Genomic DNA, 14,063 nt, shown 5'->3' with positions numbered 1-14,063 from the left:
GTTCTTTGGCTAATTTTGAGTCGAAAATGTTCAATGGCATTTTGAAATAAGGGCACTCTAAACAAGTTATTATCATTGGGGTGTTTTACGGATGGCCCTTTAAAATTAACATGAGAAACTGAAAGACCATGAAAATTTAATTAAAACGGTGTTCCCTATGGCAAAATGTTATATAATAGAGATGGGCCGATACCAGTTTAACCGATACCGATATGATCCGATACTTGGGAAACCGATACGTAACGATACCTATATATTACCCGATCCTTCGATTAAACCGATATCAAACCGATACCGATATGGTATCGGTATCGGCCCATCTCTATAGATGATTCTCGATCCAATTTCGGTACTTGAAACTATAAAACTGGCTTTTCATACGAAAAACCCATTTTAGACACTAGTTACGTTATCCAAAAATAGATGAAAAACTGTGCTGTCTCAGAGTTTAGGTCTTATGGCGCCATCTACCCTCAACATAAGTATTTATTTTCTTCAAAAAATATCGGGTAAAAATATCGGTTCATTTTTAACCGATACCGATATATCGGTTAAAGCCAAATATCGGTACCGATACCGATATGGTATCGGTATAGGCCCATCTCTATTATATAACAGTTTTTAACTCAAAATGGCTCAAAGAACATCCACAGACCTTTCAGGTAAACCATGTATTTACCTTTAGCAATTTTAATATTTTCTGCTAAGCCCTTGTGGGAACTACGCACCTTTTGCTTATTTGCGGGTATTGATATTTAGCTTACCGAGATTTAAGACACGTGTTCTTTCACGCTACTATTGAGAAGAATGATTTCGAAACGCTTTGAAGGAACAATTCGATTAGATAATAATCTATATTCAATTTGAAGGACGGATATGAGATAAAATTATGTCGCTACACTTACGTCTATTGTAAAATAGTTTGTAACAACCCGTACGTTTTCCCTTTCCAACTATATAGGGTGTTTATGAAAGAAAGGTCTGTCAGAAATGATGGGGGTTATTCGTTGTTTGATTTTGAGTCGAAAATGTTCTGTGACACCGTTTTCAAGTCATGTTTGGAGTGTTTTACGTATGACCCATTAATTAAATTAGAAATAATTGTCTTTCAGTTTCTTAATTAAGTTAAAAATTCTCCAATCTTAACTTGAAAATGGTGGCCTGAACCGTAAAATGCCATTAAACATTTTTGACTCAAAATCGGTCAAAGAACAACCCCGTTAATTCGTGAGAGACTTTTAAGACACAACCTATATACTGAAGTAGCTAATAGTAGTTGTAGTAGTAGTTTCCCGGATGATTTAATACCGTTTCGGGTTTCCTGTCTTTGTGTAGACCCAAATGAAATATCTGCGTGAGGTTTTTCTAAGGAACAAAGTTTTTGCGATTTTCAAATTCAATAAAACTACAGTTAATTAGGTGTTATTCATAAAGCTAATGTGTTACGAGGTTAGAATAGGACGTTCTTTACACCCTGGTGGTTCGTGGACCCAACGTTGAGGAGCTCAAGCAAACCAGAGTTCGCCACCTTTTCATAGTGTTACTGATACCAACCATACAGTGTGGAAAATTCGCTAACAAATTCTGCCAGTTCACAAAGAACCTTATTAAAACCCATCAAACCACTCAAAATGTATAAAATAATTGTTTTCGTATGCATAAAGATTGAGCTCAACATTTCATCATAATTTATTTATTAAGAAAGTGATTCTTCGAGATTTGTATTCCATTCATTACTAATAGAAGCCAATTCAGTTACAAATTCTACGTCAGTTGCCAAGACGGCAAATCTCCGCAATAAGTCATGGAAACCATCACCGTAAGGGTATTTTCTGTTCAATATCTCTAGGGCCAATTCCCACTCTTCGTTTCTTGGTTCTTTGTTGCTCAAAATGTACGAAAAGGGAATTTTATATTGAGTGAAATTATTTTCAGTTGTCGATTTTAATGTTAGTTCGTCGTTCTGTTGCCTTTTCGGTACATCGACTACAATATGATTTTTCTCCTTCAGTATTGTATAAAAACCGGCCGAAAGTCCTTCTAATTTTCCAAATACCAAGGCGTGAAATGGAGAAAGCTGGAGATAATCATCATTGACAAATTAATTTACAATAAACGTAATATAAGGTTTAATTTAACACGTCGCGTCTGTTTCAATCAGTGTTTCTCAAAGATGCGTGTTCCCATCTTTTGCCCGATTATAAATATATCATAAGCTTATAAGATATGTTCCATACGTATGACACTACCAGCTATCCTTCGTAATGGTAGGCTTACTGAGAGCTAGTTCGAGAACGACGGAAGCGAAAATTGACTACACTCTTCCTATTTAGTCTGTACTAAGCCTTTGACAGCGCCTCACCAGGCGAGAATCTATGACCTACGTCACTTATGATAAGCTCTCAGTAACCAGTGACAAACTTATAGTGTTTCTAATACGAAGCACGGATGCAGTTTGGTTAATCAAATTGGGATTCTTTTATTATTCACTTACCAGGTTTCGTTTTTCGATTTGGCGAACATTTTTCAACTTCTTGCCGACATAGGAAAATCTATGAATAGTCCCATCGTTCGTTTGTTCCTTTTCTTGATTACGTGTATTTTTCCTGGTCATATGAACGTAGTTTTCATTGTAACAATTCAATTCGAAGGTCTTGCCGCCTTGATGGCTAGTAAAAGTGAATCTTCCAGTATGCGGTGGTAATGCGTCTACCATTACTACAACGGGGAAGTAGATCAAATATCCAGAGTCCATTATGATGTAGCCAAGACGTTTATCGTTTTCCAATGTGAATTTTATTACTAGAGTCGCGTGGTCCTTGGCAAAAGCAGTATCCAATGGTGGACACATTTGGTACCTTGATAAAGATTTGCGTACAGTTATTGCAACCTAAAACAATTCTACTCTAAAACGTTCAGAACTGCCTTCCATGGCAATTAGACATGAGTTTTTAGCGTTGGTAACATTTACAGCGAACATTATGTAATTTAAAATTTTAATTTACCTTTCTGGTATCTTAGCGATTGGGAATTTGTTTGACGTTGCCAAATAGAGGTGTTTATCGAGATCTGCATATTCCTTTGACAAATTCTTTAACAACTTTTGTCTCAAATTAAGTGCGAGACCAATGCAGTCTTGACTATCCTTGTTGATACTCGCCTTGTGTTCCAATTCGTAAAAGTCCAGTAATGGCAATTTCTGTTGCTTGTAAGCTTCGTAGAACTGCACGACTGACGTAACAGAATTATACGGATGACGCGAAAGGATTTTTAACATAACCAAGTGAAGATTCGTCAGAAGTTTTTCCAAATTGGATCTGTACTGAAAATGGTACACTTGAATCTCATCTTCACTCCACATTACCGAAGATGGCATGTCTTCGTCACCCATAATGTCACGCTCCATTTTTCACTTGGATTCAATTTATTTAATCTTTGCGCAAGAATTAAGAAATTGTAAAATTAATGAAAATAAGAAGTTTTTCTGAATGTTCTGTCAGAAATTAAGTGGAGATGTTCTTTGGCTGATTTTGAGTCGAAATTTTCAATGACATTTTGAAATAAGGGCACCCTTGACGAGTTATGATTATTGGAGTGTTTTACGTATGGCCCCTTAAAATTAACTTGAGAGACTGAAAGACCACGCAGATTTAATTAAGGGGTCATCATTAAAACACTCAAGTCATAACTTATAAACAGTGCCCATTAGGGCAAAATGTCGTTGAACATTTTTAACTCAAAATCGCTCAAATAACATCCACAGGTAAAATTTAAAATTTTAAAATTTTCTACTAAGCCCTTGTGGGAACTACGCACCTTTTGCTTATTTGCGGGTGTTGATATTTAGCTTGCCGAGATTTAAGACACGTGTTCTTTCACGCTACAATACTTGAGAAGAATGATTTCGAAACGCGTTGAAGGAACAATTTCATCTATATTAAATTTCAAGGACGGATTTGAGATAAAATTACGTCGCTACACTTACGTCTAGGCCTAGTGACAAATATTTTATTGCAACCCGTACAGTTTTTCTTTATCCAATTATACAGGGTGTTTCTGAAAGAAAGGTCTGTTCGAAATGATAGTGGGTATTCTTTGTTCGATTTTGAGTCAAAAATGTTCTATGACCTTTGGCCCTAAAGGCCACCGTTATCGAGCTATGTTTGAAGTGAGTGTTTTACGGATGACCCCTTAATTAAATTAGAAATAAATGTCTTTCAGTTTCTTAATAAAGTTAAGTGGCCATCCGTAAAATTGTCCAATCTTAACTTGAAAATGGTGGCCTGAACGGCGAAATGCCGTAAAACATATTTGACTCAAAATCGGTCAAAGAACAACCCCCTTAATTCCTGAGAGATTTTTTAGAAACACCCTATATACTAAAGAAGCTAGTAGTAGTAGTTTCCCGGATAATTTAATACCGTTTCGGGTTTCCTGTCTTTGTAGACCCAAATGAAATATCTGGTGTTTTACGGATGACCCCTTAATTAAATTAGAAATAATTGTCTTTCAGTTTCTTAATTAAGTTAAGGGGTCGTGCGTAAAATTTTCCAATCTTAACTTGAAAACAGTGGCCTGAACGGCAAAATGCTATAAAACATTTTTGACTCAAAATCGGTCAAAGAACAACCCCCAAAATTTCCGAGAGACTTTTAAAAAATACCCTGTATACTAAAGAAGCTAGTAGTAGTAGTTTCCCGGGTGATTTAATACCGGGTCGATATTCCTGTCTTTGTAGACCCAAATGAAATATCTGCGTGAGGTTTTTCTAAGGAACAAAGTTTTTGCGATTTTCAAATTCAATAAAACTGCGCTTAATTAGGTGTTATTCATAAAGCTAATGCGTTACGAGGTTAGAATTGTGGTTCGTGGACCCAACGTTGAGGAGCTCAAGCAAACCAGAGTTAACCACCTTTTCCTAGTGTTACTGATATCAATCATTCAGTTGGTCAAATTCGCTAACGAATTGTACCAGTGCATCAAAACAAACCAACAAACCATTTACTCTAATATGAAATAATTGAGCTCGACATTTCATCATAATTTATTTATTAAGAAAGTGATTCTTCGAGATTTGTATTCCATTCATTACTAATAGAAGCCAATTCAGTTACAAATTCGACGTCAGTTGCCAAGACGGCAAATCTCCGCAATAAATCATGGAAACGATCACCGTAAGGGTATTTTCTGTTCAAAATCTCTAGGGCCAATTCCCACTCTTCGTTTCTTGGTTCTTCGTTGCTCAAAATGTACGAAAAGGGAATTTTATATTGTACCAAATTACTTTCAGTTGTCGTTAGTTCTTCGTCCATTTGGCTTTTGGGTACATCGACTACAATATGATCTTTTTTATTCAGTATTGTATAAAAACTGGCCGAAAGTCCGGCTAATTTCCCAAACGCCATGGCGTGAAATGGAAAAAGCTGGAAATAATCAATATTGACATAATTTAGTAACAAGAAACGTAACATAAGATTGAATTTAACTCGTCGCGTCCGTTTGAGTCAGTGTTTCCCAAAGTTGCCTGTACCCATCTTTTACCCGATTAGAAATATATCATACGTTTATAATGTGTTTCGTAAGTATGAAGCTACCTTTACTTCGTACTGTTAGAGACTTACTGAGAGCTAGCTCGAGAACAAGAGAGAATTGACTACACTCGGTTTTGCAGTCCATCTTCTTATTTAGTGTGTTCTGAGCCTTTGATAGCAGCGCCTCACCAGGTGTCGCTTTACATGAATCTATGACCTACCTCACTCACTTCATGATAAGCTCCAGTTTGTAACCAGTGACATTTTGGAACATACATTATTAACTTAAGGTTTTACTGATACGAACGAAGCACTTATGCAGTCTGGTTGATCAAGTTGGTACTCTCTTATTATTCACTTACCATGTTGCGTTTTTCGATTTGGCGAACATTTTTCAACTTCTTGCCGAGATAGAAAAATCTTTGAATGGTCCGAGCCTTCTGTTTTTCATTCTCTTCATAATGTGGATTTTTCATGCTCATGTGAACGTAGTTTTCATTGTAACAAATGAATTCAAAGTTCTTTCCGCCTTGATGGCTATTAAGATTGAATCTTCCAGTGTGCGGTGGTAATGCGTCTACCATAACTACAACGGGGAAGTCGATCAGATATCCAGGGTCCATTATGACGTAACCAAGACGTTTATCGTTTTCCAATGTGAATTTTATTACTATATTTGCGTGGTCCTTGGTAAAAGCAGTATCCAATGGTGGGCACAATTGGTACCTTGATAAAGATTTTGTACGGTTATTGCAACAATTCTACTCAAAACGTTCAGAACTATCCATGGCAGTTTGACAGATTTAAACTAGTGTTTCTTGCCTTTGGTAACATTTACAGGGAACGTTATGTATGTTAGAATTTTCATTTACCTTTCCGGTATCTTCGGTATTGATACTTTTTTTGACGTTGCCAAATAGAGGTGTTTATCGAGATCTGGATATTCCTTTGACAAATTCTTTAACAACTTTTGTCTCAAATAAAGTGCGAGACCAATGCAGTTTTGACTATCCTTGGTGATACTCGCTTTGAATTCCGACTCGTAAAAGTCCAGTAATGGCAATTTCTGTTTCTTATAAGCTTCGTAAAAGCGCACGATTGAGGTAATAGAATTGTATGGATGACGCGATAGGAATTTTAACATAACGCCATGGAGATGCGTCAATAATTTCTGCAAAATTGATCGGTACTGAAAATGGTACACTTCTATGTCTTCTTCAGTCCACATCATCGAAGAAGGCATGTCTTCATCACCCATAATGTCACGCTCCATTTTCCACTTTGTTATTCTTTATCAAAGAATTAAGAGATCTGGTAAAATCAATGAAAATACAGGGTTTTTTTTTTTCTGTAACGGTTGTCAAGGATTGGTGGGGAGGATCGTTGTCTGAGAGAAATCAGCGCGCTAACTGTGGCACGGCTCAGGTTGGGTGGGACACCAAAAAAAGAGGGAGGAATAGTCGGACCCAATGGTAATTGGCTAAGAAGGGCTAAGACGAACCAATTACAATTGAGTCCGTCTTTTCCTACCCCATTGTTTGGAGTCCCACCGTACCTGAGCTGTGCCACAGTTAGCACTCCCCCATCATCCTTGGTGTTCTACGGCATTTTGACATAAGGAGCACCCTATAGAAGTTATGACCATTTTAGTGTTTTACCGATGACCCCTTAAAGTTAACACGAGACACTGAAAGACAATGCTAATTTAATAAAGGTGTCGTCCGTAAAACACTAATTTGCAGGTAATGATATTTAGCTTACCGAGATTTAAGACACAGGTGTTCTTTCACGCTATTGTACTTGAGAAGAAACATTTCGAAACGCGTTGAACGAACAATTCGATTAGATTATGATGTATATCAGAAGGGGATAATAGAAGAAGGGTAACACTATGTATCCTCTTAAAACTTCGGTTATGTAACATGATTCTTCCCAGGCTCATGCACCCTTTTAGTTTGCTTTTCCGCTCATCAAACTTAATTCAGATGGGTATCGCACCGTGGGATGGTTAATTCTGTAACAGTTTAGTACTAAATCCTCGGCAATCAACCCACAAACCTTGATTGTCTTGACGTGGGACAAAAATCCACAAGCGCGTCTTGCCAAATAATTAAACGCTAATAGACTAATGATGAGGGAACTAATTACATGGCGTACGTGATTCGGTTTAGTAACCTTGTGCACTCCAAATGTAAAATGATGTTGGGAAGAATGACGTTACACTTTACCTCGCTTTGTTGTACACTTCTCTCGAAGAGAAGTATTATATACTTCAGTCTATATTAAATTTGAAGGATGGATATGAGATAAAATTATGTCGCTTCACTAGTGACAAATATTTTATAGCAACCCGTACTTCTTCCCTATCCACCTATACAGGGTGCTTCTCAAAGGCCTTTCAAAACTGATAGGAGGTATTCGTTGTTCGATTTTGAGTCGAAAATGATTTGTAAGTTCCGATTGGTTAATGCCTTTGGCAAATTGGTGTGTAGAAGATTAGCCAGAATGTTAGGGGCACCCCATAAGCTGATATTTGCTTAAATAATCAGGGGTTCGAGGACCCAACGTTGAGGAGCTGAAGCAAACCAAGGGTATACTCACATCTAAAACCTTCTACTAGTGATACAGAGTGTTACTGATACCAACCACGTAGTTTCGACAAATTCGCTAACGAATTGTACCAGTGCATAAAAACTACTTTCTCAAGTACAAAATAATTGTATTCATGCGCATTTCATCATAATTTATTTATTAAGAAAGTGATTCTTCGAGATTTGTGTTCCATTCATTACTAATAGAAGCCAATTCAGTTACAAATTCGGCATCAGTTGCCAAGACAGCAAATCTCCGCAATAAGTCATGGAAGCCGTCACCGTAAGGGTATTTACGACTTAGAATCTCTAGGGCCATTTCCCACTCTTCGTTTCTTGGTTCTTTGTTGCTCAAAATGTACGAAAAGGGAATTTTATATTGGATGAAATTACTTTCAGTTGTCGAATTTAATATTAGTTCTTCGTTCAGTTGGCTTATTGGTAAAGCGATTACTATATGTTCAGTTTCATTCAGTACTGAGTAAAAACTGGCCGAAGGTCCGGCTAATTCCCCATATGCAATGGCGTGAAATGGATAAAGCTGGAAATGATTATCATTGACATAATTTAATAACTGCATAAGTTTATTATAAGATATGTTCCATAAGAATGACACTACCTATACTTCTTAATGTTAGAGGCTTACAGCTCGAGCTAGTTCAAGAACGACAAGCGAGAATTGCAGACTACACTCGGTGGTTAATTTTTGCAGTACTTTTATCTTCCTATTTAGTCTGTACTAAGCCTTTGACAGCGCCTCACCAAGCGTCGCTTTACGAGAATCTATGGCCTACCTAGGTCACTTAATGACAAGCTCTCGGTTAATTTTGCAGGACTTTCATCTTCCTATTTAGTCTGAATTACTAAGCCTTTAACAGCGCCTCACCAGGCGTCGCTTTACCGTGAATCTATGACCTACGTCACTAATTTTATGACAAGCTCTCAGTAACGAGTGACAAACTTATGGAACATAAAAGTAATTCGGAGCTATTATTCACCTGGTTACGTTTTTCGATTTGGCGAACATTTTTCAACTTCTTTCCTACGTAAAACCATCGATGCAATTGCAGATCTTGCTGTTTTTCATCATGTGGATTGGGTGGATTCTTTATACTCCAATGAACGTAGTTTTCATTATAATAATGAAATTCATAGTTTCTATCCCCTTGCCGGCTAATGAAAGTGAAGTTTCCAGTATGCGGTGGTAATGCGTCTTCCATAGCTACAACGGGGAAGTCTATCAGATATCCAGGGTCCATTATGACGTAGCCAGGACGTTTTTCGTTCTCCAACGTGAATTTTATCACTAGGGCCGAATGGTCTTTGGCAAAAGCAGTATCCAACGGTGGACACATTTTGTACCTTAATGGCAAAAACGCCAACGTTTACAATTAATAAATGCGCCATTTACAGTTAATATTACCTGTCAGCTACTTCCGTGATTGGATATCCATTTGCCGTGGCTAAATAGATGTATTTATCGAGTTCGGTGTATTCCTTCGACAAATTCTTCAACAACTTCTTTCTCAAATAAAGAGCTCGTCCAACGCAGTTTTGACTATCCTTGTTGATACTCGCCTTGTGTGACGATTCAAAAAAGTCCATTAATGGCAATTTTTGTTTCTTGTAAGCTTCGTAAAAACGCACGACTGACGTAATAGAATTATACGGATGACGCGACACAAATTTTAACATAACGTCATGGAGATGCGTTAGTAACTTTTGCAAAATTGATCGGTACTGAAAATGGTACACTTGAATCTCTTCTTCACACCACATCATCGAAGAAGGCATGTCTTCGTTACCCATAATGTCACGCTCCATTATGTAGTTTAATTTAAATATTTTACTCTATTTGAAATAATTATAAAGTTATAGTTCAACTATGTTAATAGAGCCTTTAGCTATGAAAAATATAAGTTGAACCTTATTAGGTTTTCAACGCTAGTGATAACTAACTTCCTCAGATACTAGATGCGATAATACTTTAGTTTTAACTCTACTCTATAATACTTAGGTAAAGCCGTTTCGAAACGAGTTCTACGAATAACTAGATTAAATAATCCGCGTTGTTAAATTCGAAGGACGAAGTAGAGATAAAAATACGATGCTACTCTTACATCAATGACGTCATCACAATTTATGTAAAAGCACAACCGTATATACAATACGTAAGCAAAGAAGATCAAGCGAGGGAAGTTTGCGGGTCATCGTTCGCGACTATTATTCGGCTTTAGTTTTAACTGCGCATGATCGGAGCGCAACAGACCTTTTCGACGTAAAAGAAGTGGATAGGAAACTCTGAATATCGGGACATACAAAGGGGTACTCTCATGATACAAAATGACGAGAGTGAGATGGAACACAAAGTTTTACCCCAGTGTCTTTCCCTTGTTGTTACATCGAAATGCTTTATTGTCGTCTGCCTCAGTAGGATGCGTTAGAAAATTGCACGGTAGATTTCGGGCGACCCTATAGTTATAACATTACACGAAGCTTCCTTCGTTTGATCTTCCTTGACATAAGTACGGTTTTATCTTTTGCCCTATACAAGACGCACCTCTATCCTTTCGCGTGCTTGAAGCAAATATTCTTTTGACACATTCTTATCGAGAGTATTTTGATAATTGAAGGATATGATTTTGAAATGTCATTGAGTAATTATTTCGACACAATAAAAAAATTGTATATGCGGGAGAAGCATTTGACTATGTCATAGTATAAGTTCATAAGATATGTTCCATAAGTTTGTCACTGGTTACTGAGAGATTGTCATGAAGTGTCGTAAAGCGACGCCTGGTGACTGGCGCTTTCAAATGGGGCTTAGTAATGCAGACTAAATAGGAAGATGGACTGCAAAAACGAGTCTAGTCCATTCTCGCTTGTCGTTCTCGAACCAGCTCCCAGTAAGTCTCTAGCATTAGGAAGTATAGGTAGCGTCATACTTATGGTGATAGTCATAAATATGTAATACATACTAAGGAACTAAATGCTTGTAGGTGTATGTGTATAAAGACGACACTGAACACAACATATTATCATTTATTTTACTTATGATGAAAGTGATTCTTCGATGTTTACCTCCCATTCATTGTTAATACCAGCCAATTGACTTACAAATTCGACATCAGTTGCCAAGACGGCAAATTTCCGCAATAAATCACGGAAATCATCACCGTAAGGGTATTTCCGACTTAGAATCTTTAGGGCCAATTCCCACTCTTCGTTTCTTGGTTCTTTATTGGTCAAAATGTACGAAAATGGAATTTTATATTGGACGAAATTACTTTCAGTTTTTAATGTTTGAGTTTGTTCTTGGTTCAGTTGATTTGTTGGGAAAGAAACAATCACGTGATCTTTTTCATTAAGTAACGTGTAAAAAGCCACGGAAAGACCAGCTATTTCGCCAAACACTATGGCATGAAATATATCAAGCTACAAAGAATTATCATTAACATATTTAGTAACAATGACTGTCGCATAGAATTTCTTCGTTACTCTAGCGTCTGTTTAAGTATAAGTTCATAAGATATGTTTCATAAGTATATGACTATCTATACTTCGTAATGCTAGAGACTTACAGCCGAGGACGAAAAGCGAGAATTGCAGACTACACTCGGTGGTTAATTTTGCAGGACTTCCATCTTCCTATTTAGTCTGCAATTCTGCATTACTAAGCCTTTGACTACAGTGCTCCACCAGTCGTCGCTTTACCCTGAATCTATGACCTACCTCACTCACTTCATGAAAAGCTCCAGTTTGTAACCAGTTACAAACTTATGGTGAACATATCTTACGAACTTATGATTTAAGCTACTTGGGATTACCTACCACGTTGCGTTTGTTGATTTGGTGAACATTTTTCAATTTCTTTCCGACATAAAACCATCTATGAATTGTCCGATAGTCCTGTATTTCATTATCATATCTCCGCGGAGCTTTCATGCTCCAACGAACGTAGTTTTCATTGTAATAAATGAATTCAAAGTTTTTGTCGCCATGTCGACTAATAAAAGTGAAGTTTCCAGTGTGTGGTGGTAATGCGTCTTCCATAACAACAACGGGGAAATCTAGCAAATATCCGGGTTCCATTATAACGTAGCCAGGACGTTCATCGTTTTCCAGGGTGATTTTTATCACTAGGGCCGAATGGTCTTTAGCAAAAGCAGTATCCAATGGTGGACATGTTTGGTACCTTAAACAAGATTTGCATACTTATTAACATATGGCACATTTATAGCGTACATACATGAGCAATATTTGTAGCGCACCTGTCAGGTATTTCTGTTATTGGATATTTATTAGCCGTGACCAAATAAATATATTTATCGAGATCAGGATATTCCTTCGACAAATTCTTCAACAACTTCTTTCTCAAATAAAGAGCGCGTCCAACGCAGTTTTGACTATCCTTGGTGATACTCGCCTTGTGTTCCAACTCGTAAAAGTCCATTAATGGCAGTTTCTGTTTCTTGTAAGCTTCGTAGAACCGAACGACTGACGTAATTGAATTGTACGGATGACGCGATAGAAATTTTAACATAACGCTATGGAGATGCGTCAGTAATTTTTGTAAAATGGATCGGTACTGAAAATGGTACACTTGAATCTCTTCTTCACACCACATCACCGAAGACGGCATGTCTTTGTCACCCATAATGTCACGCTCCATTGTGTAATCCAATTTAAATATTTTACTCTATCTGAAATAATTTTAAAAGTTTAATAGAATTACAGTAGTGTATATAGTTTTCAGACTACGAGGATTGATACCATTATAAGATTTGTTCCATAAGTTTGTTGCTGGTTAGTTAGAGCTTCTCATGAAGTGACGTAGGTCATAGATTCTCGTAAACCGACTCCCGGTGAGGCGATGTCAAAAGCTTAGTACAGAATAAATTTAAAGATGGACTGCGAAACCGAGTGTAATCAATTCTCGCGTCGTTCTCGAGCTGTAAGTCTCTCAGTGGCATTACGAAGTATAGGTAGTGTCATACTTATGGAAAATATCTTATAAACTTATGATACCATTTACAGTAGGAGATCAGATTACTTGGCGGACAAAGTGTAGTACTAAGCAGCCAATCTCCCTGTTGTATATGGTATCAATTCTCCTCGTCTGAAATCTATGTATAACCCTTTTTTTGCTAATAAAAATATTCCTTAAGCCTTGTTCTACACTGCTTGTGACTATTTAACGTCGTTAACGATAAGTAAATGAAACTTACCAATACAGTAGTTTCCACCCAACACTGTGTACAATATAAATCGTTTCGGAAAACAGTTGAACGATAATTAGATTAGATTTTTATTTTTTCCAAAGTTAAAACTCGACGAGAGATAAAATTTTGAAGCTACACTTACATCATTGGCACTATTTAAATGCGTGTATATACAACAACCGTACAACGCGGAAGCCACGGGAAAAATAATATATAGCGTGCCATTTCTAAACCCTACTGTTCGTACAACCTCTATAATTTTCGAGGTATAATGTTTGTGTAAGAAACCACGGGAACTAATTCAATTAATCAATTAACGTACTTTTAATACTGAGGAAAGTAACAATTAACATTTAGGAGTTTTGACCAGGGTTGTTTGATTTAAATCAAGCGATTTTTTTTAAAAAAATCATTTGATTAAAATCTAGAATATATTTTTATTTTTAAAAAATGTTTTCTAAGATTCCAAGAAGTAGGTTAAGAAACTCGAGAAGAAACTTAACTAGAAAAGACCTAAAATTAAAAATAATTATGGTTTTGGTATAGTTCAGTTTAAGGTTTTCCCAGAACTCCAGTTTGTCTTGCTGGAAAGGCTAGGAAATGAAATAGCGGTCAAGCTAGTCTTTTTATACAAGCATTTGAATAGTAACAATATCCAATAGCTGCTTAAATGTCATGATTATTTTGCTTTTGGTTAATTTTGACTCAAAAGTTTTCAT

General features: G+C 36.8%; 3 protein-coding genes across 5 annotated transcripts; all 3 read right to left on the bottom strand.

Annotated features, from left to right (window-relative positions):
- Window positions 1-801: 801 nt before the first annotated feature.
- On the bottom strand, window positions 802-5,023 carry LOC149709383 (uncharacterized). 2 transcript variants are annotated; one of them, XM_089864749.1, is made up of 4 exons: window positions 3,817-5,023; window positions 3,006-3,433; window positions 2,495-2,858; window positions 802-2,077 (listed from the first exon to the last, which is right to left on the bottom strand). In XM_089864749.1, the coding sequence occupies exons 2-4, from the start codon at window positions 3,404-3,406 to the stop codon at window positions 1,697-1,699; spliced, it is 1,146 nt and encodes a 381-aa protein (XP_089720875.1). In that variant the 5' UTR covers window positions 3,407-3,433; window positions 3,817-5,023; the 3' UTR covers window positions 802-1,696. The 2 variants fall into 2 exon arrangements, with proteins under 2 accessions (XP_089720875.1, XP_089720874.1); XM_089864748.1 differs by lacking the exon at window positions 3,817-5,023 and having other exon boundaries at window positions 3,006-3,564.
- Window positions 5,024-5,032: 9 nt separating this feature from the next.
- LOC149709381 (uncharacterized) lies at window positions 5,033-13,530 on the bottom strand. 2 transcript variants are annotated; one of them, XM_089864744.1, is made up of 6 exons: window positions 13,351-13,530; window positions 12,896-13,005; window positions 12,394-12,825; window positions 11,954-12,317; window positions 11,240-11,557; window positions 5,033-5,423 (listed from the first exon to the last, which is right to left on the bottom strand). In XM_089864744.1, exons 3-6 carry the CDS (start codon window positions 12,792-12,794, stop codon window positions 5,052-5,054), a joined length of 1,455 nt encoding a protein of 484 aa, XP_089720870.1. In that variant the 5' UTR covers window positions 12,795-12,825; window positions 12,896-13,005; window positions 13,351-13,530; the 3' UTR covers window positions 5,033-5,051. The 2 variants fall into 2 exon arrangements, with proteins under 2 accessions (XP_089720870.1, XP_089720871.1); XM_089864745.1 differs by lacking the exons at window positions 11,240-11,557; window positions 11,954-12,317; window positions 12,394-12,825; window positions 12,896-13,005; window positions 13,351-13,530 and adding exons at window positions 5,894-6,257; window positions 6,404-6,820; window positions 7,293-8,118.
- On the bottom strand, window positions 8,264-11,042 carry LOC149709382 (uncharacterized). The gene is made up of 3 exons (XM_089864747.1): window positions 9,546-11,042; window positions 9,121-9,484; window positions 8,264-8,663 (listed from the first exon to the last, which is right to left on the bottom strand). Exons 1-3 carry the CDS (start codon window positions 9,944-9,946, stop codon window positions 8,283-8,285), a joined length of 1,146 nt encoding a protein of 381 aa, XP_089720873.1. The 5' UTR covers window positions 9,947-11,042; the 3' UTR covers window positions 8,264-8,282.
- Window positions 13,531-14,063: the final 533 nt, after the last annotated feature.

This window comes from Phalangium opilio, unplaced genomic scaffold (genome assembly GCF_054372755.1).
Source record: "Phalangium opilio isolate 3A_F unplaced genomic scaffold, DU_Popi_V2 ptg000013l_1, whole genome shotgun sequence".
NCBI lineage: Eukaryota > Metazoa > Arthropoda > Arachnida > Opiliones > Phalangiidae > Phalangium > Phalangium opilio.
This window is presented reverse-complemented; position numbering and strand designations above follow the sequence as displayed.

Coding starts and splice junctions, on each gene's coding strand:
- LOC149709383 (XM_089864749.1), bottom strand. CDS start 3,406: ATGGAGCGTGACATTATGGGTGACGAAGACATGCCATCTTCGGTAATG. Junction 2,859..3,005: donor ATCGCTAAGATACCAGAAAG/GTAAATTAAAAT, acceptor ATCTTTATCAAG/GTACCAAATGTGTCCACCAT. Junction 2,078..2,494: donor AAATCGAAAAACGAAACCTG/GTAAGTGAATAA, acceptor GATTATCTCCAG/CTTTCTCCATTTCACGCCTT.
- LOC149709382 (XM_089864747.1), bottom strand. CDS start 9,946: ATGGAGCGTGACATTATGGGTAACGAAGACATGCCTTCTTCGATGATG. Junction 9,485..9,545: donor ATCACGGAAGTAGCTGACAG/GTAATATTAACT, acceptor TTTGCCATTAAG/GTACAAAATGTGTCCACCGT. Junction 8,664..9,120: donor AAATCGAAAAACGTAACCAG/GTGAATAATAGC, acceptor AATCATTTCCAG/CTTTATCCATTTCACGCCAT.
- LOC149709381 (XM_089864744.1), bottom strand. CDS start 12,794: ATGGAGCGTGACATTATGGGTGACAAAGACATGCCGTCTTCGGTGATG. Junction 12,318..12,393: donor ATAACAGAAATACCTGACAG/GTGCGCTACAAA, acceptor ATCTTGTTTAAG/GTACCAAACATGTCCACCAT. Junction 5,424..11,239: donor TGGCAACTGATGTCGAATTT/GTAAGTCAATTG, acceptor GATTATTTCCAG/CTTTTTCCATTTCACGCCAT.